General features: G+C 43.4%; 1 protein-coding gene across 2 annotated transcripts in view; it reads left to right on the top strand.

Moving 5' to 3' along the window:
- OCA2 (OCA2 melanosomal transmembrane protein) overlaps positions 1-26204 on the top strand; it is a 561190-nt gene that overhangs the window by 476996 nt on the left and 57990 nt on the right. For both annotated transcript variants that reach the window (XM_077482777.1, XM_077482778.1), the window contains one exon: positions 11355-11448. In XM_077482777.1, the coding sequence (XP_077338903.1) occupies positions 11355-11448 (94 nt within the window). The remainder of the gene's footprint in view (positions 1-11354; positions 11449-26204) is intronic.

Below are 26204 nucleotides of genomic sequence, written 5' to 3'. Positions count from 1 at the left end.
CCTTAAATAGGCCATCTGGCACCAAAGAGAAGAGTGGACACTCTCCTATGGGCATGCACACTCCTTTGGCGAGTCTGTGTTCCGCAAAGTTTCTTATGAGCGCATGCGTGTGTGAGTGTGCCCAGAGCACAACAATAGTTCTTACATTGCCTCCTACTTACGGGCAGCCTCTGGATGCCCTTCAGGGGCTTTTTCTCTGGATGGCACTGAAAAAAGGCTTGTACTTTTTGTGGGGCATGCACATTAGAAGCTGGTTCCCATGAATTGTCTTCAGGGCCATAGCCTTTCCACTTGATCAGGAACTGTTTGACCCTTCCTGGCTCTACAATCTAGAACAGCTTCCACTTAAAATTCCTCATTGCCCTCAACGAGCAGTTGAGGAGGATTTTCGGGATCCTGGTTGGCAAAGGGATTAGGCACTGTTGTTTTTAATAAAGATATATGAAAAATGGGGTGAATTTTCAGATTCTTTGGTAACATTAGTTCGAAGGCCACGGAGTTGATCTCTCTCCTTACTGGTTTCTTGGAGGGACACTTAAGTTTCAAATTTGCGGTAGATAACCAGACTTTGTCTCCTGGTTCCAGACTCAAGTTACCCCTCTTCTTCTTGTCAAAAAATGTTTTGTTGTTTGCCTGGGCTTTAGAGGTGGTGTCTTGAAGCAATTTATTATTGAAGCTAAAAAAACTCAATCAGTCTTGAACAGCAGGTACAGAAGATTCTATGTGCACTTAGGAAAAAAGGAAAGGCGGTATCCATAGTTGGCAAAGAAAAGTGTGTGTTTGGTAGCTGAATGGATAGAGTTGTATTCCGCTAGTGGGAGAAGAGGTGACCAATCTTCCTGTGAGAAAGAGGAGAAACATGCAAGTATTGTTCCACGGTTTGGTTGGTTCTCTCTGTCCATTTGTTTGAGGGTGATGAGCAGTGGACAGACGGAGTTCAATGTTCAAAGCTTCACAAAGGGCCCTCCAAAATCTGGAAGTGAATTGCACCCCTCGATGAGAGACAATATTGTCGGGGATACCATCTATTCTCACAATTTCTGAATGTGGAGCAGTCTCAGTGGCATAAAGGGACTCCTTGCAAGGGTACAAAGTGTACCATCTCGGTCAGATGATCGACCGCAACAAATATGGTGGTATCATTTTCAGACAGAGGAAGGTCTACAATGAAATCCATGAATAATATGCTCCACGTTTTCTTAGGCACTCCTATAGACCCCAAATCTTGGCTCGATCAGTCTTGCTGCGTTGGTAAATTACATAGGAATTGACATATTTATTACAGTCCCATATCAAGTCTGGCCACCAAAAAGAATGATAAATTAAGTCTGTACTCTTGTGGATCCCAAAATGGCCTGCCAAGGGGTGATCATGGCAACGTTTCAGGATGGAAATCCTAAACTGCTCTGGGACAAAGATCTGTTTGTTGTGGTAATAGAGCCTGTCCTTTAGCTGGAGAGAGAAATCTTGAGAAGGAGGGTGATCCAACATATCAACTTTTATTTGGTTCATCAGGTCTGACTTAAGGAGGAAATTCTTGGCCAGTAAGATAGTGTCCGGATCCGAGGGTTGGATTGGATCATGGAACATGCGCAACAGCGTGTCTGGTTTGCCATTCTTTGAACCAGGGTGATAGGTATTATGAAATGTGAAGCAGGAGAAAAACAATACCCATCTTGCCTGCCGAGGTCTTGGTCTTTTGGCTGTTCTCAAGTACTCTAGGTTCTTGTGGTCAGTAAAGACAAGTATAGGGTGAAGGGCGCCTTCCAACAAATAACGCCATTCTTCAAGGGCAGCTTTAATGGCTAACAATTACCGGTCTCCTTCTTGGAGAAGAAAGCCACGGGATGGAGTAATGATTTAGGGCCTCCTGTTGCAATAATATGGCCCCTACTGCATTTTCAGATGTGCCTACCTCCAGAACGTAGGCCAAGAATGGATCAGGATGCTTCAGGATGGGAGCCAAGGTGAACAAGGCTTTTAACTGTTTGAAAGATGCTTGTGCTTCCAGACACCACAGAAAGGGAATGTGCTGTTTGGTTAATAGGGAAATGGAAGAGATGATACCAGAAAAGTTCTTAATACATTTTCTATAGAAATTAGCAAATCCCACACACCTTTTTATGGCCTTTCTGTCCATAGGGGCTGGCCATTTCAAGACAGCGGCAACCTTCTGGGGATCCATGGAACTACCATAAGCAGAGAAGTCCCAGAAATTGTATTGTCTGTTTTTCAAAGTTGCACTTCTCGGCCTTGGCATAGAGGTGATGTTCCCGAAGTCTACTCAATACCTTCATCACGTGGGTGGGATGCATTTCAATCGTGTCTGAGAAAATAAGAATATCATTGAGATAGACCATGAGAAACAGATCAAGGAAGTCCTGATACGGGTACAGGGTCAGCTGAAGATCAGTCAGCATCCGCTGCAGCTCAGTGCGCCCCTTAAATAGGCTGTCTGGCGCCAAATAGAGGCGTGGACGCACTCCTACGGATGTACACACTCCTTTGCACACGTGCATTGGCGCGTTTGCAATCCTCAAAGTTTATATGTGCATGCGTGCACGAGTGCACCTGGAGCGCAATGATAGTTCTCTTACAATATCAAACACCTTCTCATCAAGGGACAATAGTTTGAGTTTGTGCAGCATGTTGGATGAGGTTGAGGACCCTTCTGGTTGCGTCTAAGGCCTGCCTACCTGGGACGAACCCAACCTGGTCTGGGTGTACTAGCTCAGGGAGAAACACCATCAGTCTGTTGGCAGTAACTTTAGCGAGTATTTTGAGGTCGGTGTTCAAGAGAGATATTGGTCTGTAGTTAAAGGCAACAGAGGCATCTTTACCAGGCTTTGGGATGGTGGATATGATCGACCGTAACATATCTGTAGGTTGGGAGCCCGATGAGCCAGCAGGCAGCATTTAAGAGGTCTGTCAGTCTTGGACTAAGATGTCGGAATTTTTTTTGTAAAAGATATTAGTGAAGCCATCCTCTCCTGGAGATTTATGCAGAGGGAGAGCCTTAATTGCTCTAAGGACTTCCTCTGAAGTGAATGGTTTAGAGATATAGTCAGATTGGGATTCTGAGACCTTGGGAAGATTTATCGGGGTAAGAAAGCTATGTATTTGCTCTGAAGTTGGTTGTGGAGTGAGAGGATCCTGTTTAAGATTATATAGGGATGCATAATATTCACTAAACACGTTAGCAATTTCATGAGGGTTGGTTAATAGTTGCTTTGAAGTAGGGTGGCGTAGAGAGAGAATTTTGGCTTTTGTATGTTGGGCCTTACTTGTTTCACTAGAAGTGAACCATCTCTATTGCCTAGTGCATAAAATGTGGCCTGCAAGTTGTGTTCAAATTTGTGAAGCAAGAGAGAGTGTAATTGCTGTCTTCTCCAGGAGCTGGATGGCTTGCGTGCGAGAGGGAGAGGATTTGTTTGTTTTTTCTATGTGGGATATTTGAGACATAACCACGTCAATCTGCTTGGCATCTTGCGCTTTTACTCAGCTTCTGAAAATTCCTCAGAGGTAAGCTTTGTATGTAGACCAGAGCATAAATTTGTCAGTATCAGGCAGTTTGTTAATTTGAAACAAAGATTGAGACTTGGTTTCAATTTCTTATTGAACTTTAGGGTCCTCCAACAAGGAGAGGGTCTAGTCTCCATAGTCTCGGTGGTCCAGGTCATAGGTCACCCAGGGTTATGGTAATAGGGGCATGGTCTGACCATGATATGAGACCGACGTCGGGGGACATTTATCTACCAGGAAGGAACCGATTTTTGAGTAGGATAGCCATGAGTGAGAAAAATGTGTAGACACATTCTGAGCAATGCTGTGCTCTCAAATCTGCCACAGAGACCACTTTTATCAGAAAGCAGAACTCCCGCCGAAGAAGAAGATACCGGGGTTATGGCAGTTAGCTGCTGCCATAACGACTATATTTCTCTTCAAAGTTAGGACTTGTATCAGCGTGCGTCGGTCCGTAAGTGGTTAAAAACTTCTTTAGTGTAACTTCAATTTTTTAACACTCTTTATTTTCACTAAAGCTTTGTCACATAAGGGGCACAAAGTCCTCTACAGATTCTCTTTACTGAAATATCAGGGGTCTTATTTGCCTGCTAATAGAGTGCAGATTGCACTGAAACTGGAACTGACCTGCTTTTTTGTTCTTTGCAACTAGGGTATAATAGTGAACAGACATTCGCTGGTCTCCCTCCAATACATCTAACACCTTCCATCTGGCAAAACCTGCCATGGGGGTAGCACACTTCCAGGGCACAGTGAACAGCTGCCTGATTGCCAAAAGTCGGTTTGTGAAAGATACACACGGTGCCTGCTGTAGGAACTAAAATTGTGTAAACCCCTCTGCCCTGCCACTGACATAAGACAAATGCCGGTGGCAGTAATAGGATTAAACACTGTAAAGCTGGGGTACAACCTGTTAGGGATATTTCTAGTTGAGACGCTGAAAATAAAAATGAACTTTGCATACTGTCAGGAACCATGACTGAGACAGAAGTGCAGTAAAAATCACACTTTTTTCTAAAATGGTAGAATGGTACAAACAGTGCAAACTTAGTGAAAACCTAGCCAGGGTTCGGTAACAAGAGAAGGTAGTCAGAACAAGCCAGTAAAACAGAAATCCAGAGATCAGCATAGTCAGAGGCAGCAAACGGGATAAGGAACTAGAAGGGAAGTCAGCCAGGCAAGTCTTTGACAGGAAAACACAGATGAGTATCTGTATATGTTGACCAAGGCAAAGGCACGGGAGATCTGATGCGAGCAGCTAAAATAGCCAGCAGGTTGATAGACGAGCAGGAAATGATCAACAAGTGAATCACTATAGAATGAAGAGTATTGGCAATTAACCGACAGCTGAGCAGCCTGAGCTCTGAGATGGGAGGGCTGAGCCCAACCCCGAGAGTACCCCCCTTCTCACATACCTCTCTCCCTCAGAGGGCCACCAAGTTTGAGGGAAAAATGTCTATGGAAAGCATGGAGGAGGACACAGACATGTACGTCCTAGGATGAGACCCAAGAGCGCTCCTCCAGACCATACCATTTACAATTAACCAGGTACTGTATGCACCCACGGGAACCTACGATAGTCAATGATGGATTGCACTTCACACGCCTCATGTTTATAAACCTGTACTGGATGAGGACGTGACACAGAGGTGGTGAAGTGGTTGCACACCAAAGGTTTTCACAAGGAGATATGGAATAAATTAGAGATACGCATATTAGAAGGAAGGTCTAAAGTGTAAGCTACTGGGTTAATCCTGCAGAGAATACTGAAAGAACAAATAAACCATTGTGTCAATTTCAGTGAGGGAACATGGAGTTGGAGGTTGCAAGATGACAGCCAGACCCTCTCTCCAACTTGGTAGGAAGGCGCAGGTAGGCATCTGTGGTAAGAATGGCATCTGTACCCTCTAGTTGGCATGTCACAAGGACTCTTGGACCTGTACCCAAGTAAAACGAAGACCATTGAGATGGTCCTCTAATGCAGGAATGCTCTGAGAAACAAATTAGTCAGGCAACATGGATGATTGGAACCCATAATTCGCCATAAACTGAGACCATCGGGAAGCGGTATTAACGGCACTGTTGTGAGCAAACTCGGCCCAAGGCAAGAGGTCTCACCAGTTGTTATGGTATTCGGAAATTTAGAAACTGCTCCAAGGACTGGTTAGCTCATTCTGCGGCCCCATTAGACTGCGGGTCATGCGCAGAAGAGAAGGAAAGCTGAATTCCCAACTGTGCACAAAAGGCTCGCCAATACCTGGATACAAACTGGCTACCCCTGTACCAGACGAGAACCTTGGGTAGCCCACGTAATCGAAAGCTCTCCCGAGCAAAAAATGGATGCCATTTCTTTGGATGTGGGCAATGTGACATTTTCGAGAGCCGGTCAACCACCAAAAGGATAACTCTTTCCCTGGGAGTTGGGTAACTTCACAATAAAATATATAAAATAATAAATAGACAGGTGGGTCCAAGGCCTCTCTCCATTGGGTATGGGTTGTAGGAAGCCCACTGAAAGGTGCCGTGGTATCTTACTCATAGAACTCACGGAACAGGCAGCTACGAAGGCGTCTACCAGAATTGTAGGTAAATAGCCCAAATGAGCTGATTCTTTCCAGCCAGCAGCCTTGGGAGAATGGCAAGTCGGGAGCACAGCGGTGAAGACTCTCTGGGACAAAACAGCAGTCACAAGGTATCTTAGGAGGAGAATGGATCTGAGTGGCAAGAATTCTGTCACCCAAAGGTGAAGTGAGACTGATACCACAGGAACCATCTCCATCTTGGAAGTGGAGGACGATGCATCAGCCCTTACAATCTTAGTACTGGGTAAGAATGAGGCTATATAATTGAAGCTTGACAAGAAAGGAGCCCATTGCGCCCTTTTGGAAAAGAGGTGTTTAACCCCAGACAAGAATGTGAGATTCTTATGGTAAATCAGAATGAGAACCATCACAGTGGTACCTTCGAGGAAATTCCTCCATTTTTTTAAGGGATAAAATGTTCACTAACAACTCTGTCCCAAATCTCATTATTGCACTCCGCAGGTGACAATTTCTTGGAAACGTTGCCACCAGGATACATAGTGCTCTCAGAGGAAGGACGTTGAGACAGAAGGGCGCCAACTCCAGTCTGATGCATCAACCTCAAGGATAAAGGATGACTTAGAATCCAGGATGTGCCAACACAGGGGCAGAAACAAAGGCAGCCTTGAGACTCTTAAATGCATTAATGGAATCCGGAGACCAATTCTGTGGGTTGTGGTCATATCAGTCAGGGTTTGACCAGAGACGAGAAGTTGCGAATAAACTTCCCATAATAATTGTCAAAGCCAAGAAAACATTTCAGTGGACGTAAACCCATGGGTCAGGGCTACTGTAGGACTGCCGAAAGTTTCTCTGAGTCCATCAAAAAACCAGCAGTGGAAATTACATAACCCAGGAATTTAACCTGTTTGCGATGGAACTCGCACTTCTCCAATTTACAATACGGGTTATTTTCTCTTGGCCTCTAAGCATGACAGACATCTGTGTGGTGGCTCTCTGTGTGGAAAATATAAGGATATCATTGAGATAAACCACCACACATAGCTGCAACAAATTTCAGAGGACATCGTTGATAAAACTGCCCGTGCATTCCAAGGGCCAAACTGCATTATGAGGTACTCATAATGGCCTGTTCTGGTACTAAATGTGTTTTTTTTTTTTTATTTGTCGCCCTCCTTGACCCTCACAAGATTGTATGCCGCTCTAAAATAGACTGTTGTGAAAACCGTTGCTCCCTTGAGCCAGTCAAATAACTCCATAATCAACAGAATCTTATAAGCATTCATAATCTTGAAACAATTGAGACCCCCTATAATATACAAATTGGCTTGGGAGGGGGAGGGTGGCATACCCTAAAAATGCGTTTAAATTCGAGATGGCGCAAATCAAACAAAATAGATTACAGCACATTAAGAAATTGCATTTAAATCCTGAAAGGCTATTTAAAATACCTGAACATATTCAAAAAAACATTGATATGGCCATATGGCGCTAAGCCCACTACTGCTTCAAAGTACCCCATTTTCAGTGGGAATGTCTTGGGCTGCTTTCTCATCTTTGATATTATCCGAGAGACCATGAGAAAAAGCAGCCATGAGGGCCTAATTTTTCCAAGCAACCTCTGCTGCCAGAGTATGGAATTCAATAACGTAATCTGCAACAATTCTCGTACCCTGTTTGACGGACATGAGGCTTTTGGCAGCAGAAGTGGAGCGTGCAGGAATGTCAAATATCCTTTTAAAGGAAGCCATAATCTCTGGTCAACTCAGGATGGGTTTTTGTGGCATCCATGGAGGGTTTGCCCAGGCCAAGGCTCTCTCAGAAAGCAAAGATATCACAAAGCCTACTTTGCTTCTGTCCGTGGGGAACGCCTGGGACAGCATTTCAAATATATCCAAACCTGGTTGTGAAACCCTCTGCATTAAACTGGATTGCCCCCAAATCACTGGGGAAGCGGGATGGAACCAGACATACCTCTTATAGAGGTAATACTCGAGGTGGGTGCCTGCACAGAGACTGGAGAAGCAGCAGGGATGGCCTGCATCACAGGTTGAACTACAACCGCTACAGTGGGAGGATCCAGGTGAGCAGTGTGCATCAGGCAAGCTGATCCATGCGGTGATCCTGCTCATCCAATCTGGGAAAAAATATAACCAGCAAGTAGATTGTCTGCATCTTCTGAATTCCTGGCCTTTGCCTACTGTCAGGAACCATGAATCAGACTGAGAAAGAAGTGCAGTAAAAATCACACTTTAATAAAATGGTACAAACAGTGCAAACTTAGTCAAAACATAGCCAGGGTTCGGTAACCAGAGCAGGTAGTCAGTACAAGCCAGTAAAACAGGAATCCAGAGATCAGTGTAGTCAGAGGCAGCAAACGGGATCAGGAGCCAGAAGGGAAGTCAGCCAGGCAAAGGTCTTTAAAGTGGTTGTAAACCCTTTACAACCACTTTTACCTGCAGGTAAACCTAGATTAAGGCTTACCTGTAGGTGCTCGAAATATCTCCTAAACCTCCACAGTTTAGGAGATATTTGCAAAGAGACGGTCACCGATGTCTATGGCGCATGCGCCGTAGACAACAGCACAGGCACACTGTAGAAACCTTTAGAAATGGCGATCATGCCATTTCTAAAGGAGATTGTGCCTTGAATGGCGGCTCCAGCACGCATTCATGGGAGTCATGTCATTGCGGCTCCGGCCAATCATAGCACTGGAGCTGCAATACCAGAAGGGAAGAGGGTGAAAGATGGACACTTCGTGGAGGGGAGGAAATTGGGGACATCGCAGGCTTCGGTTTCAGGTAAGTGACACAAAATGGGCTACTGTGTGATGCATAGTTGCCCATTATGCTTTACCTTTGCAGGGAAACAATGAAGAAGTAAAACCCATCAGGAATTTCTGGCAATGACTGGTGTGAATCCAGGTGGGCTTTCCTTACAACTTGGTAGCAGAACCTGTTTTCAGAACCACCAAATGTGGCCTGTTAATTTTTGTCTCTAGCAGCTTTCTGATGTGTTGCTTGACTACCACCCAATCACCTGGTTGGATTCTATAAACACTTGAAGCAGAATCTGGGTGGGGGATAGAGTTGTAAACAACTTTTATGAACTTTTTTCACTGTTTTCAGAATCTGAGCATACTAGTGTGAGAAGCCTGCAACTGTTGGGGGAAATGTAGTTCAATTTTGGGAGGCCCTACAAATAAAATTTTGTAGGCGGACAGCCTATGTAGTGGTTTAGGGGTAGTTCGTACAGAATTTAAGGCTGGTGGTAAAGCTTCCATGTATCCTTTTTTCTGTAGCTGCTTTAATTTTGCACATCTGTTTTTAAAAATCCCATGTCTCTCAACTTTACCACTACTTTGTGGATGAGAAGGCATATGGAAAGCTTGCTGTGTGTGAAGTGCTTCCATGACCTCTTTCATCACTTCTCCAGTAGAGTGGGTTCCTCTGTCGCTCTGAATAGTTTCAGGAACTCCGTATGTGAAAATTATTTCATTCAAAATTTCCTTTGCTGCTGTTTGTGCATTTGCTTTAGCCACTGACGAGGGCTCAGGCCAATCTAAGAAAATGTAATTTCACACTAGAGCATACTCCATAGGTGCCTATTTTGGGCATCTGCATATAGTCTGAATTCTTTGGAAAGGGAAATCTGGCTTGGGGAAATGCTTTTTGGGAACATGGACAGGCCTTCCTGCATTGTACAGAGCACAAGTGAGACATGACGCATAAAACCTGGCTGCAAATGCCTTAAATCCAGGTACTATAGCAGTCAGTAGATGGCACCATCATGCCCTTAGCAAGGTGACTAATGCCTTGTGCCTGTTGTACTTAAACTCAATACCAGCTCCTGGGTAAACACTACCTGTTCATAGCACTCCACAGACCCTGGTTATTTTGAGTAGCATTACATTTGATCCCTTTATCCTTCTCCTCGATCATACTGCCTTTTAGATCCAGTGTATAGAGTATGCCTAGGTAATGTCGTCTGATTCCATTGCTTTTATTAACTGATCCACTACAGTCTGCCTTCCAGATTTCATATATCGGCATTATTACTACTACTATTCTTGTTTCACAAATGCTGTGAATTTTGGACATTAAATATTAATGTTTCACATCCACTTGTTTTGTTTGCTGCACAAGATTGCTTTACACGACACTACCTGCCTGGAGTTTGTATGTCCTCCCTGTGCCAGCGTGGGTTTCCTCTCACACTCCAAAGACACGCTGGTAGGTTAATTGGCTTCTGTCTAAATTGACCCTAGTATATGAATGTGAGTTAGGGACCTTAGATTGTAAGCTCCTTGAGGGTAGGGACTGATGTGAATGTATAATGTATATGTAAAGCTCTGCATAAATTGACACCACTATATAAGTACCTTAATAATAGGATAGGTACCCATTGCCATCTCTGTTGCTAGTGGAATTTCTATGACTATTTGTGCATTCATTATATGGCCACTAAGAAGGATCAAATAAGAGTAGACCAAGCCCTGCAATGCACCTTTTTTCCAGCCTTGGCACTTTCAGCAATGTGCATTCAAATGCTTCTATTAACAGCTTCTCCTATGGCATGTCGGAATTTGCTGCAAACCAGTTTTAGCAGGGCTTACTTATTGCTAATGTAAACTGTGAAACCAAGAACATGGCTCATGCTAAATATTTTAAACTAGTTTCAATAGAGGGATTTTCTTTAATGTTGCCATCTCCCTTTCCCTTCCATGTAGGCATGTGTAGTTCCAATGCAGAATTTTTTTTCAGAAACTAGAATTGCTGAGATTGCTTCTGATTGTGGAGGAATGATTTCAACAAAAAATTGTATCGCTACCATTTTCCTTTTAAAAGCCCCTTAACTTGCTTAGCAAACTTTGTTTTGTCATGGGTATAGGAGCTTAAAATGTGTTCATTTTGTATTAAGCAGTGACTTACTACCATGTTCATAAATAAGGGATACTGATTGTTCATTTATAATAAGATGCTAAGTGTTCAGTGGGTGAGATCCCCACTGTGAGTAATGCACTGAATGTGCAATTCATGCTCATCTCTTGAATCTTGTGATCCATCATAAAGTACTTGAAAATTTGGTAAGTTCTGATTACAAAACTGATAACCTTCTGAGCAGAATGAACAAATACATTGTGGTTGGAAAACTGCAAACACGTAGAATGAAAATTCAGAGTTTACAAAAAAAGCTTTAGAAAGTAATGCTTTTGCCTGTTGCATAAGAATGTGATGTGGTACTAGTTTTATTATTTTACAAATTAATATTGCTTGTTTTTTTTTGTAGATTCCTGTGTTAATAAACTTAAGCCAAGATGCAGATGTTGATCTACCAGTTAAGCCACTTATCTTTGCTTTAGCAATTGGAGCTTGTTTTGGAGGTAAGAAATATAACTTGGCAAATATTAATGAATATGCTTTCCCAGTAAAATTTGGCAATTTGGTGCACTTTATCTCTAAATGTTAAAGGACCACTGTCTTTGCAATGCAAAAAATTAACCCAAAAAAAGTAGTAACATAAATCCATCAAAATAACATTATGGGAAATGCAATTGTGGTCTTAGGAAATTGGTTGTAAGGTGCTAATACATCTGACACACATGGTGAATCAAGACACTAGCCATAGAAGTAAAATCCATGCAAATATTTTTGAGGAGGAGCTAAATATGATCTTTTCTTTGTTTAGGGCCCCAGGGTTAGGTGATTGTTAGACTGGGTCTTCAGATAAGCGCTTAAAGAATACATGCCTCAGCAATTGAAACTGCGCAGTTCATAAGAAATGATGCAGCTGCGGTTGTATGAAATATTTTCTTGGCCTTTTCTTCCAAGCTTCTCTATTGGTCATTGAGGCTGCCCATCACAATAAAAGGGACAGAGACTAGAGAAAAAAAGAATTCTTGCATATATGTTCAGCAGCATATTTCTACTGCTCTTATGATTATTTTGACAAGCAGATATTACTAAAGGTAACCATTCCTTACGGGGTTGTACCTCTTATACACTGTTTAAATTGCTTGGTTAGTGACCAGTTCACTTTGAGCTTGACCACACTAAAGTGTGCCTTGTGAAATTGTTGGGGCAAAGATCTAACAGCATTTGACCCTGTACGTTTCACAGTGAATAGTTCAAACTAGAGATGAGCTCGATGGTTGAGTCGAACGTATGTTTGCCTGTTTGCAGAATAGCGAACATTACGTGGTGTTCGTGGCAAATTCGAAAGCCACAGAACACCATTAAAGTCTAAGGGGCACTAACATGAGAAACCAAAAATGCTAATTTTAAAGGCTTATATGCAAGTTATTGCCATAAAAAGTATATGGAGACCCGGGTCCTGCCCCAGTGGACATGTATCAATGCAAAAATAAGTTTTTAAAACAGCCGTTTTTTCAGGAGCAGGGATTTTAATAATGCTTAAAGTGAAATGATAAAAACTATGAAATATTCCATTAAATATCATCACTGGGGGGTGTCCTTAGTATGCCTGTAAAATAGAGCATCTTCCCTGTGTTTACAACGATACCACAGCAAAATGCCATTTCTAAAGGAAAAAAAATCTCATTTAAAACTGCTCTTGGCTGTAGTGAATTGTCAGATTCCGGCAATATAGATAAAAATCATTGAAAAAAAAACAGCATGGGGACCTGAGCCCTGCCCCAGGGAACATGTATCAATACAAAATCTGTACAGACCCTTATCCGAGCATGCAACCTGGCAGGAAAAGGGGGGACGAGCGCCTCCCCTCCTGAACCATACCAGGCCACATGCCCTCAACATGGGGAGAATGCACCAAAGCACCTTGTCCCCATGTTGATGGAGACAAGGGCCTCACCCCCACAACCCTTGCCGGGTAGTTGTGGGGGCCTGCGGGCAGGGGGCTTATCAGAATCTGGAAGCCCTCTTTAATAAGGGAACCCCAGATCCCAGCCCCCTCTGTGAGTGGTTATTGGGTACCCCTACACATTCATTAAAAAAAAGTAAAAATTGAAAAAATTACAGTAGACAATTTGGGACAAGTCCTTTAGTAAAAAACTGTCCCGCAATGTCGGTTCATCTTCAATCACAACGTCCGGTGACCCACACAAAAAAACATGCAGCTACGCCACCTCCATGAGAGGCTCCCGCTGACTGAAGCCTCTTCGCGATGACAGCTGTTATATAGCTGAGGGCAGGGCCACATGGTGATGTAAACGGGTAACCCCGCCTTCCTCTGACATCACGTGGCATCAGAGGGGGAGTAGGTGCGTGTTTTTTTTTTTTCTCGGTTTGTCGGACACTGTGATGGAAGATGAATGGACATCGTAGGACAGTTTTTTTTTTTCTTTGTTTTGTTTTTTAATAAAGGACTTGTCCCAAATTGTCTGCCATTTTTACCATTTTGACACTTATTTTGGTGAATGTGTAGGGGTACAATGTAGCCAATACCCACTCACATGGGGGATTCTGGGGGCCTCCTTGTTAAAGGGGGCTTCCAGATTTTGATAAGCCCCCCCACCCGCAGACCGCCACAACCACTGGACAAGGGTTATGGGGGTGAGGCCCTTGTCCCCATCAACTTTGGGGACAAGGTACTTTGGGGGTGACCCCGACGCATCCTCCCCATGTTGAGGGCATGTGGCCTAGTACTGTGCAGGGGGGCATTCCCTTGTCCCCCCCTCTCCTGTGGCCTGCCAGGTTGTGTGTTTGGATAAGGGTCTGGTATGGATTTTGGGAAGGACCCCTACGCCGTTTTTTTTTTCTAAATTCCTGCAGGGTTCCCCTTAATATCATACAAGACCTGAAGGGCCTAGTATGGATTTTGGGGGGACCCACATGCATTTTTTTTTTTTTTTAGGTGCAGAGTTCCCCTGAATATCCTACCAAACCCAAAGGGCATGGTAATGGACTTGGGGGGCCCATGCTGTTTTTTTTTTTTTTTCAATGATTTTTTCTATATTGTCGGGATGCAACAATTCAGTTTTAAATGGCTTTTTACCCCTTTAGAAATGTCATTTTTCTGTGGTATTGTTCTAAACATGGGAAAAATGCGCTATTTTACAGGCATACTAAGGACACTCCCCCAGGCATGATATTTAAAGGAATATTTAATTTTTATTGTAATACTTTAAGCGTTATTAAAATCACTGCTCCTGAAAAACAGCCTTTTTTATGTAGCACCGGCTCCTGAAGAGCACACGCAATGTATTTTTGTCATTTAGCTTTACCCTTGAACCGCAGTTTGGTTTTGGGTTTAATTATCCTAAATTTAGACCTCAGCACCAGTCTAGCTGGACTACCAGGTGTTCTGCCTGACCATAGGGGGCGCTGTCATCATGACATGGGTGCAGAACGCAGTCTAGTTGGGTGCATTGAGGTTATTCTCCCTCTGAACCAGCCCAGTGGGAATGTCACTCTTGCTTTGCTTCCTGGGAGAGGGTACTTGAGGTGCAGATGTCACGTGTTTTCGGGGTACCAATCCAGAAGTATGTTCTGATTGTTTGTTCCTGGTCCTCCTGACCAGCCTCCGGGACTCTCATGGACTGGGGTGCGGATCCACCCGATCACACCTCTCTGGGCTGGCTAGCCCGAGGCAAAGAAACTGAAGGAAGGATTCAGAGGTGGTCCGGTGCGGTTTCAGTTAGTGGAGAGGCCCAGCAACTGTGAAGTTATCCAGGGGAGGACTCTTTGGGAGAAGGCCATGCAAGGGTTGGCTTCTCAACAAGAGCCTGGACAACTTAAAAGACCCAAGTGAATCCAATCGTGTGTGGTATCGCCGGACCGGCTGCAAGATACTGGTATCATACGAGGGTTCTACAAACTTTCAGTTTCACTAAAGTGTTTTATAGCAAAGTCTTTGGCAGAGACTTGTTCTTGATTTAAACACCCTGTTGGCTGCTAGGCCTGGTGAGAGAAGGACTATCCAATAAGGGTGAGGATCCAGTTGTGAATGGCTATTCTCTGGATTTTCTACTGGTGAGAGACTTTCTATTGAAGTTATAGATGCGGTTGAAAAAGGAACTTGCTAATGTTCCAAAACACGGGAGGGGGGCGTCACCAGGAGCGGATGTGAGTGAGGATGTGTGAAGTTTGGGAGTGAGCATGTGATGCTCTCCCACCCTCCTCCGGCTGCTATAATGCTGCTCTGAGTTTACCCCTCGCTGTTCCCTGGTCTCTGCTGCTTGAAGTTCCGGGCGAGTGATGTATTTATGGAGCCCCTGTACCTGCTGGGCGCAGCGGTTCCTCGCCCCCTCTCTGGTCTCCCTTCTCCCGCAGGTGTGCGGCGGGACAGCGGTGTGGAAGCTGCTGGGCACGAAGGAAGCGAGAGGAGTCGTGGTTCTCACGAGATCTGAAGGGATGACTTGACTTGGAGGGGGGTGAGTATGGACGCTGGGCTGCTGCTTTCCCGCTGTGGATGAGAGATGATCTTTTGCTGCTGCCGTTACTGCTTTGAGTGGAGGATTTGATCCCTGGCCCCCTTGTTGAGCGCTCTGCCTGCCCCTGTCTATACTTTGTACTTGGGGCGAATTTTGGATGAATTAAGAGCGTCCCCCCCCCCATGGGGAAAACAGAGGTACGAGGTAACCATTTCTTATTTGGCTGATTCCTATTTTTTTTAACTCTTAGAGGGGGGCCCTATTATGTACTGTGAGTGCTATTTGGATACATGGGATTTTAGTGCCATTGCTACCTGGATTGGCTTGGATTGGTCGTATGCCTATGCTCACAGTTATATTGCCTTACCCCTGCTGAATCAATTGGACTGCTGCAAAACAGTAAAACAAAGGCGGGACTGTTGGTGCTTTTTTTTTTTTTTCCTACGTCAGTAAGAGATGCATTTAAATATACAAGATAGCCATGTCTAGGAAAATGCCTACTGAGGAACATAATTTGTGACCCCTACTGAGGGGTCACAAATTACTCGCTCTTCAAAAGATAAAACCAACCAGTTGGCCTCTGCTGCAGCCACTAAATTGGAAAGATCTGCTCATTCAGCATCGGTCTCACCCTCCAAACTGGGCTCACAGCAAGTATCACAAAATAAAGAGCAGAAAATTATTTCTGTGGACAGAAAGAGCAAAGGGTATACTTCTTCTAATCCTTCTACCCCTTCGGTGGTTAAAAATGTAGGTAGCAAGGGCTTGGGGGGTGGTAAAACATTAACTGCCTGTGTAAACTCGGAAGCAACCCCTATACCAGCCACTACCTACATACCTCCGTCCATTGAGTTAGAGGGGGAACCCACACTGCGAGAGATATTAAATGCAATTAAGGAATGCAAAGACTCAATTTCTAACTTTGATAGCCAGTTAAGATGTATCAAGGAGGAGTTATTCTCTATGAAACAAGATTTGAGCAAAACCGTGTTAAGGACTTCCAAGCTTGAAGAATGAGTAAGCCTAGTGGAGCATGAGTTGAGTCCAGTGAAGTGCGAAATTGAGTTGTTAAAAGACACAATAAATCCTCAAGTCGCTAAGCTGGACGAGATGGAAAACAGGAATCATAGGAATAATATTAGGGTGATAGGCCTCCCCAAACGCAGTGAGGGTCCCGACTTAACCTTTTTGGAAGGATGGTTCCGGGAGATCTTTGGGGGTACCTATTTTAGCCCCTTATTTGCGATAGAACGAGCACCCAAACTCCCTCAAAAGTCCACCATGTAGGGGAGCGTCCCAGGCCGATAGTAATGAGAATTCTCAACTACAATGATAGGGACTTTGCTGCCAAGGGCCAGGGAGGTGGGTGATATTAGATTTGAAGGGGCTAGGGTCTCCCTTTATCCCGATTTTTTTTTTTTTTTTCCCCGGATCTCCAGAAACGTAGGGCTGAATTTATTCCAGTTAAGCATATTATGATCAAGTATAAGGTAAACTATGCCCTTTTGTGTCCAGCTCGTTTAAGGGTTTCAGCAGGTGGCAAGACTTTTTTCTTCAAAACATCGACGGAGGCAGCACAATGGTTAGAAGGAAATAAGAAGGATCTGTAAATCGATATAATCGGGATATTTGTTGTGATAAATGCACGATTAGCAATATTTTGTGGGGTATATACGAAGGGTAGGGGTACTGAATAAGAAATATTTTATAGATTTACACGATTATTTCATATACAATAGGAGTAGGGGGGTTGAAATGTATGTTGTTATGGGTGTAAGAGGGCAGTTAAGCTCTCTATTTTTGGTTCAATTTATGTTTAACATATTAAAAATGATATGTGTAAGGAAGTTGCCGGAAGAATTTGAGAAGGTCACGGGTGTACCCCTAGGGGGAAGCCCTGGGGGGCAGGGGGGAGGGAGAGGGGGGTGGGATGTTGTAGGTCTAGGAGATAAGAAGGGTAGGGTGGGTGGGGGGGGAGATGATGAACAGGCACTAATATGCACGAGAGTAAATTTTCACCTTTTGCAAGGAGATATGAGGGGGGATCACTTATATGGGGTTAAGTATTTAAGACGAGGAGAAATTGGTATATTTGTGAATATTCTTTTGTGTAGTTTTTTCTTCTGTATTATGCCGATTATACTTATACTGGACCGGATGCAGGTAAAGGAACTTGGTGTAATATCATGGAATGTTAGAGGTCTGGGAGATCCGGTTAAGAGAGCTGTGGTGCTGTCATCATTGGAGGTAAAAGGACCCGGGCTGTTGTGTCTCCAGGAGACTCGCATAACCGGTGAAACGGCCCGCTACTCCGTAGTCAGAAATTTCAGACCCAATTCAATTCGGTATTCTCATCCTATTCAAGAGGGGTGAGCATTTTGATTGATAGAGAAGTCTTGTTCTCTTCCTATAAGAGTTGTATAAATTCTAAGGGTCGGTATATTTTCTTATACTGTTCAATTGAAAATAAACCATATATGATAGCAAATATATATGTTCCACCTCCATTTAAACTGGAGATCCTATATAAATTAACAACATTTTTAATAGATAAACCCCGGAACCCCAGTGATAGCAATAGGGGATTTTAACAAGGTCTTGGATAGGTCCCTTGATAGATTTCCATCAGTAAAGAGCCCAATGGTTGGGGAGGAGAGTATATTGGCTCGTTTTTTACATGAAGTGGGGTTATGCGCCTTGTGGAGGGCCCGCCATCCATCAGCAAGAGTGTACTCCTGTTTTTCTACCTCCTATCTTACTTTGTCTAGACTTGATATGGTGTTGGTTAATAGCGAGGCTTCGGATTTGATAGGTAATATAGAATATGGTCCCAGGGGGTTATCTGACCACTCCCTCTCAATGCTAACAGTTATTATTGGGGAAAAGTTATTTGCAAGAGAATGGAAGATCGATCCCTCATAGCTGGAGATTATAGACAGCACTGAGGGACTAAAGATTGAATTGAAAGCGTTTATAAGAATTAACACTGATACGGGGTCAGCGGGAGTGATCTGGGACTCTTTAAAAGCCTTTCTTAGGGGGCTCCTCATACAGCAAATGGCAAGAACTAGGGCTAAAACGAAGGAATGGGAGGAAGGAGTTAAAAAGGCAATGATGCTGGCAGAACAACAGTACATTATCAATCCAAATCCGGCCACACAGAAAGAGTTGCTAGAAAAACAGCAAGTCTATAGCGGGTCTACGAGGAGAAGAATGGAAAACAGGCGTATATTCCAGCGCCAATCTAGCTTTGGTGAGGGAGAGAAAGGGGGCCGTATGTTGTCTTTGCTGGTGAGAGCAAATACTCCCCCCTCAAAAGTTCTGGCAGTTAGGACCCCACAGGGAGAGATCTCCTCTGACCCTATTGAGATAATAAACATATTGAGGCAATATTATAGTTCTTTATATAAATCTCGGAAGGGGGTGCAGAGGGGAAAAGTGTTGCTTTTTTTGAAAATATAAAGATACCAACTCTACCAATAGATGAATGCTTACTTATGGAGGCCCCAATTACCCTTGAAGAGATGCGTGGTACTATGGCTGGGATGTCGAATTTAAAGTCACCAGGCCCTGATGGGTTACCAATTGAAATATAACGATATGGTGAGATTTTACTGCCAGAATTGTTGAAGACACTGAACCAGGCTCTGTCTGTAGGTATTCTGCCCCTCTCGATGTCGGAAGCTAATATAGTAGTTATCCCTAAAGAGGGAAAGGATCCTATGGATCCCTCCTTGTACCGCCCGATTTCGCTATTATGCACGGATGTAAAAATCCTGGCAAAAATATTGGCAGCACGTTTAAACAGATGTATACATAAACTCATTCACTCGAATCAGTCGAGATTTACTCCGAATAGGTCTACTAATATTAATATACAAAGAACTTATTTGAATATCCAGATCCCAGTTTATAATAGTGGCTCCAGGGCCATTTTGGCCCTGAATGCAGCTAAGGCGTTTGATAGCCTTGAGTGGGATTATCTGTTTGAAGTGCTTGCAAGATTTAGGTTTGGTCCAAAGTTTATTAACTAACCCAAGAGCAAAAATGAAAATTAATAATGAGTATTCTGAAGTCTTCCAATTAGAACGAGGAACACGAGAGGGTTGTCCCCTGTCTCCTTTACTTTTTGCTCTTGGAAAAGAGCCATTGGCAATTGCAATTAGAGCTAACTCGGATATACAAGGATTTAAGAGGGGAGTAGAGGAGGATAAGATAGCATTGTTTGCCGACAATGTTTTGTTTTTTCCAGGAGATGTCCAAACCTCGTTAAAAGCTGTGATAAGACTGGTTGGAGAATTCGGTCAAAAGTCGGGATTGGTCATCAACTGGGATAAATCGTCATTACTTCCATTAGATACCCGAGCTAGAGATATACCATATGATATTCCCAACCTAAAGGTGGTAGAAAAATTGAATTATCTGGGCGTCTGGATAGCGAGGGATGTAAATTTGTATCTTAGTGATAATTTAGCCCCTCTCTTATAAAAGTTGAAACAAAAGGTAGACATATGGAGCCGCCTCCCCCTCCCCAGGACTTTGTAACCTCGTCAAGATGATATGGCTGCCTCAAATCTTATACCTCCTCCATAAAGCCCATTATGGATAGGCCTGAAGTGGTTTAAGAGAATGGAATCTCTATTTAGAGATTTAATCTGGAAAAGAAGCCAGTCCAGGATTAGCTTGCAAACGTTACAATTACCGTTGGAGGAAGGGGGGATGGCGGTTCCACATCCTAGACTTTATTACTTGGTGTCCCAGCTACATTACCTAGTAGGAGGAGGAATGTTAAATGGGGGGCAATCCCAGTGGTAGACTGATGATGATAGGGTGTCCCAATAGTACACTCACTGAGGCCCTAGAAGCAAATTCGTTTGCCATTTGTTGCCCAACGATAAACCAAATTGTTAAACTCTGGCATAGAACGAAGGCCATTTTAGGATACCAGGGGATATCAGAACTAGCTCCTCTATGGGATAATAGCAACCTAGTTGAACTAGCTAAAATTGAAAGATCTAGGGAGAATCAAGGGATTAATCGCCTGTGTCAATTATTTACAGGTAATGTTATCAAATCATTTGCCAATCTGAAACAGGAATTTAACTTGTCTAATAGTTAGTTTTATAAATATCTCCAGGTCAGGCATGCAGTCCAAACCCAAATTGGGGCTCAAACAATACAGTGAACCCAAACCCCTGTCTTGACACAAATAATGTCTACAGGGTTGACTAAGGGAGTAATTTCTTGACTGTATGCCAGGCTTGGGGATAGAATGGTAGATCGGGGAGGCCCGATTAAGAACAAGAAGAAATGGGAATGTGATGTGGGGCCTTTATCTATTATAGAATGGGATCAGGGTCTCAAACAGAGAATGCTTGCCTCTATTGCCCCCTCCCAGAGAGTATTGCATCTTTATTTATCTATCGAGTATATTACACCTCTAAGAGAATGTATAGACTGGGATTGCAAGACAATGATCAGTGTCTTAGATGTGTGTCACCTGGAGAGTTTATCCATATGCTTTGGAGGTGCCCAAAGTTATTTAGATATTGGACAAATATTATAAATGAGATTAATAAAACTTTTAAGATCAAGTCTTGCCTCTTGGGCTTGTTCGAGGGTTGCAATATCTCGAGAGATACTCTTGAACTGGTTTTAAGATGTTTATTCCAAGCAAGAAAGTTAATTGCTCAACAGTGGCAGTCGCATTCACCCCTGCTAGTCGAAACCTGGTTGGTGAATATAAAATCAACAATCGGTAACGAGAGGGTGTTTTATATTAAACAGGATAACAATAATAAGTTTACAAGAATGTGGGGACCTTGGTTGGGGAAACTGGGATCCCCCTTTTAGGTTGAGAAGAGGCATCAGCATTAGCTATAATTATTAAACTCCCCTTTTTCTATTTGAAATCCATTTGAAATCTTTATTTTTTTCCCTCCTTTCCTCTTCTTTTTTTTTTTCCTTCCTCTTTTTTTTTTTTTTTTCTCAATTTTTCTCCACTTTCTCCATTGTAGGCTACTTCCTCTCGCCTCCCCCCATAAATGTATTAGCATTATATGGATAAATCCAGAGAAGCGGGGGGAAAGATGAGAGGAAAATTAGGTATAAAGTAAAGGTATAGAATATTGGAGTAGTGGGGGGAGGGGGGATGTGAGATGATGGGGGAGTGGGGAATATAGGGTAAGGGAGGAAGGAAGGCAACATTAATGTATGTAAGGCAGGGAACAAGCAGTCCATAGACTTATTTTGTTATGATTAAGGAAATTGCCCGAGCAGATGCTTTTTATTTGTATTTCTCCCTCTGTAAAAATGTTTTGATACTCTGATTTGTAATTTATGTGTATGTTAATATTCAAAGAAAAAAAATAAATAAAAAAAAGTAAAAAAAAAAAAGTTATAGATGACTACCTGGACTTTCCTACCTAAACCCTCTAACCCTACATTGAGAGACCGTGTTAACAATTTTTTGCAAATAAAAATCCCTATAAGCCTTTAAAATGAGCACTTACGATTTTTCATGTTTGTGTCCCATAGACTTTGACGGTGTTCGCTTATTCATACAATTTTTTTGCCTGTTCGCATGTTCTGGTGCGAACCGGGGGGGTTTTCGGCTCATCCCTATTTCAAACATGTTAAATACAGTAGAGGCATTTAACCATGTGAAAATCTTCATTACATGCAAAAAAAAGAACAATAATTGTTAATCGATATGATAAAAAATGTTGTTCTGCCCCTTTAAGTATACAGTTGTGACAAAACCACATTAAAGAATGCCATACAGTGACATTTTCCCTTAAATAATGCCAATTTTTTTTACTATGCCTTTAAATTGGCATGCAAGAAAACTCTGTATATATCCAAAACATATACACACAGTGGCAATAAATACCTGTGATGAAATATAAATGAACCACTTGCTCCCCAAGCCAATTCTTCTTGCATGTAAAAATATGTATATATATATTTTTTTTTTTACTACATAACTGCTTAACCACTTTCAGACCAGACCATTTTGCTGGTCAATGACCAGAGGTCTTTTTACAATTTGGCACTGCGCTGCTTTAACTGGTAATTGCGCGGTCATGCAATGTTGTACCCAAACAAAATTTGCGTCCTTTTCTTCCCACAAATAGAGCTTTCTTTTGATGGTATTTGATTGCCTCTGCGATTTTTATTTTTTGCGATATAAACGTAAAAAGACCGCAAATTTTGAAAAAAAAATGATATTTTCTACTTTTTGTTATTAGAAAAATCCAATAAACTCAATTTTAGTCATACATTTAGGCCAAAATGTATTCAGCCACATGTCTTTGGTAAAAAAAAAAGTCAATAACTGTATATTTATTGGTTTGCGCAAAAGTTGTCACATCTACAAACTAAGGTACGTTTTCTGGAATTTACGCAGCTTTTAGTTTACGACTGCCTATCTCATTTCTTGAGGTGCTAAAATGGCAGGGCAGTACAAAACCCCCCCAAATGACCCCATTTTGGAAAGTAGACCCCCTAAGGAAATTGATAAGTGGCATGTTGAGCCCATTGAATATTTTATTTTTTTGCCTAAAGCGATTGAATAATGACAAAAAGTTGTCATTAAATGATATATTGCTCACACATGCTATGGACATATGTGAAATGACACCCCAAAATAAATTCTGCTGCTTCTCCTGAGTACGGGGATACCACAGGTGTGGGATTTTTTGGGAGCCTAGCCGCGTACGGGGCCCCGAAAGCCAAGAACCGCCTTCAGGTTTTCTAAGGGCGTAAATATTTGACTTCACTCCTCGCTACCTATTACAGTTTTGAAGGCCATAAAATGCCAAGATGGCACAAAACCCCCACAAATGACCCCATTTTAGAAAGTAGACACCCCAAGCTATTTGCTGAGAGGCATGTTGAGTCCATGGAATATTTTATATTTTGCCACAAGTTGCAGGAAAATTACAAACTTTTTTTTTTTTTTTTTTTCACAAAGTTGTCACTAAATGATATATTGCTCACGCATGCCATGGGCATATGTGAAATGACACCCCAAAATAAATTCTGCTGCTTCTCCTGAGTACGGGGATACCACATATGTGGGACTTTTTGGGAGCCTAGCCGCGTACGGGGCCCCGAAAACCAAGCACCGCCTTCAGGCTTTCTAAGGGCGTTACAGTTTTGAAGGCCATAAAATGCCAAGATGGCACAAACCCCCCCCCCCAAATGACCCCATTTTGGAAAGTAGACACCCCTAAATTTAGGGGTACACTAGTGAGACTAGGTAATAAATGGCGGGTGCCCTGAAACTATAAAAAAATAACTAACCAACCAGCGTCACCTGTAACAGTTATATGGTGATCACTGGTGAAAGGGTTAACTAGGGGGCAATCAGGGGGCTTTATGCGGTAGTATATGGGGGTCCCTGGCGCTATAAAAAGCTGCGGCGAACCTAAATACCTGCCTAACTAGCGTCACCTGTGACACTAATACAGCGATCAGAAAAACGATCGCTTATTAGGCTGGGTTCACACTGGAGCGATGCGGGAACGCCACGAATCTGCGGCGGGTTCCCGCATCGCATGCCTCCCGGCGGCAGTTCACACTGCCCTATGCGAACTGCTGGGAGTGTCAGTGAAATGTTAATGACACCCCCAGATCAGTTCGCATATCGCAGTGCGATCTGCAAACTCGGATCGCATGGTGTGAACACCCATGCGATCCGATTCTGCTGCGGACGAAAAAAAGGGTCCCGTGCGAATTTGCGGCAGGTGTGGCGGGAATTCAGCCATACTATCTGTATGGCTGAACTCGAATCGCACAGAGATCGGATGTGATTTGCACTGCAGTGCGGTGCGAATCACATCCGTTCTCATAAACCGCTGCAATGTGAACCCAGCCTTAGTGACACTGGCGACGAGGGGTGATCACGGGGTTAAACCTTTATTGGGGGGGTTAGGGGGGTACCTTAGAACTAAAGGGGGCTAACCCTAACTGCCCTAACAGTTATTACAGTCACAAATGACACCAATGCAAAAAAAATTTAAAAAAATGACATTGGTGTCACTGTGACTGGGGGGTTAAACCTTTATTAGGTAATAAATGGCGGGTGCCCTGAAACTATAAAAAAAAACTAACCAACCAGCGTCACCTGTAACAGTTCTATGGTGATCACTGGTGAAAGGGTTAACTAGGGGGCAATCAGGGGGCTTTATGCGGTAGTATATGGGGGTCCCTGGCGCTATAAAAAGCTGCGGCGAACCTAAATACCTACCTGCCTAACTAGCGTCACCTGTGACACTAATACAGCGATCAGAAAAATGATCGTTTATTAGGCTGGGTTCACACTGGAGCGATGCGGGAACGCCACGAAACCGCGGCGGGTTCCCGCATCGCATTCCTCCCGGCGGCAGTTCACACTGCCCTATGCGAACTGCTGGGAGTGTCAGTGAAATGTTAATGACACCCCCAGATCAGTTCGCATATCGCAGTGCGATCTGCAAACTCGGATCGCATGGTGTGAACACCCATGCGATCCGATTCTGCTGCGGACCAAAAAAAGGGTCCCGTGCGAATTTGCGGCAGGTGCGACGCAAATTCAGCCATACTATCTGTATGGCTGAACTCGAATCGCACAGAGATCGGATGTGATTTGCACTGCAGTGCGGTGCGAATCACATTCGTTCTCATAAACCGCTGCAATGTGAACCCAGCCTTAGTGACACTGGCGACGGGGGGTGATCACGGGGTTAAACCTTTATTGGGGGGGTTAGGGGGGTACATTAGAACTAAAGGGGGCTAACCCTAACTGCCCTAACAGTTATTACAGTCACAAATGACACCAATGCAAAAAAAATTTAAAAAAATGACATTGGTGTCACTGTGACTGGGGGGCAGGGGTAATTGGGGGGGTGATCGGGGGGGTGTGAGTGTGCCTGGCATGTTCTACTGTGTAGTGTCGTGTTGGTGCAACTCACCGATCCTCTCTCCTCGGTGTCGGAACGAAAAATACCGACATGGAGGAGAGATTACATCACTTCCTCTCCTGTGTTTACATTACAGGAGAGGAAGTGATGTCACGGAGCATTTCTATTCGTCGGGAGCGATCGCGAGGGGGTGGCCATGAATGAATGGCCGCCCCCTCATCCCGGATCGCTCCCGAACGAATACCGACCGCCGCAGGCACCGGGGGGGGCCCGATCGGGCCCCCCACCCGCGGGAAGGCAGGGACGTATATATACGCCCATATGCCTGCCCGTGCCATTCTGTCGACGTATATCGTCGTGCGGCGGTCGGCAAGTGGTTAAAACGTCCAAACATTTTATATTTTCTGAAAGCAAAAGCCCTGGAGAAAACAATGTTGGTTACAATATTTTAAAAAGATACCCAACATGTTATGCTTTAAAGTCGGGGATGCCCATGAAATGGTAGCAAACTAGTGTAACTAAAAAAAAACAAAAACACAATATTTATAAGTGAGGCTGTAAAAGCCTTTCACAGGTTACCAGTTTAGAGTTTAACAGATCTGGTGCTAGAATTATTGCTCTTGCTTTGACATTCGTGGCAATATCTCATGTGTGGTGTGATCACCCTTTACATGTGCATTCAGGACCTACGTATGAGTTAACATTTTTGCGTGAGCATGCAGAGGATGAGGCACTTAAATTTTTTTACATTTTCTCATTTATGTTGAATTTTTTTTAAGTCTACTTTATTACTATCACATGGTATGAACAACAACCTTGTGATTGCATGGGGTAGTGACAGGTCCTCTTTACTGAGACATCTTTTCTCAAAAGCATCTGATC

Source organism: Lithobates pipiens, unplaced genomic scaffold (assembly GCF_037356315.1).
Source record: "Lithobates pipiens isolate NorthernLeopardFrog02 unplaced genomic scaffold, aLitPip1_a1.2 Scaffold_16, whole genome shotgun sequence".
NCBI lineage: Eukaryota > Metazoa > Chordata > Amphibia > Anura > Ranidae > Lithobates > Lithobates pipiens.
Note: the sequence above shows the minus strand (reverse complement) of the source record. Positions and strands in the feature narration are given on the sequence as shown.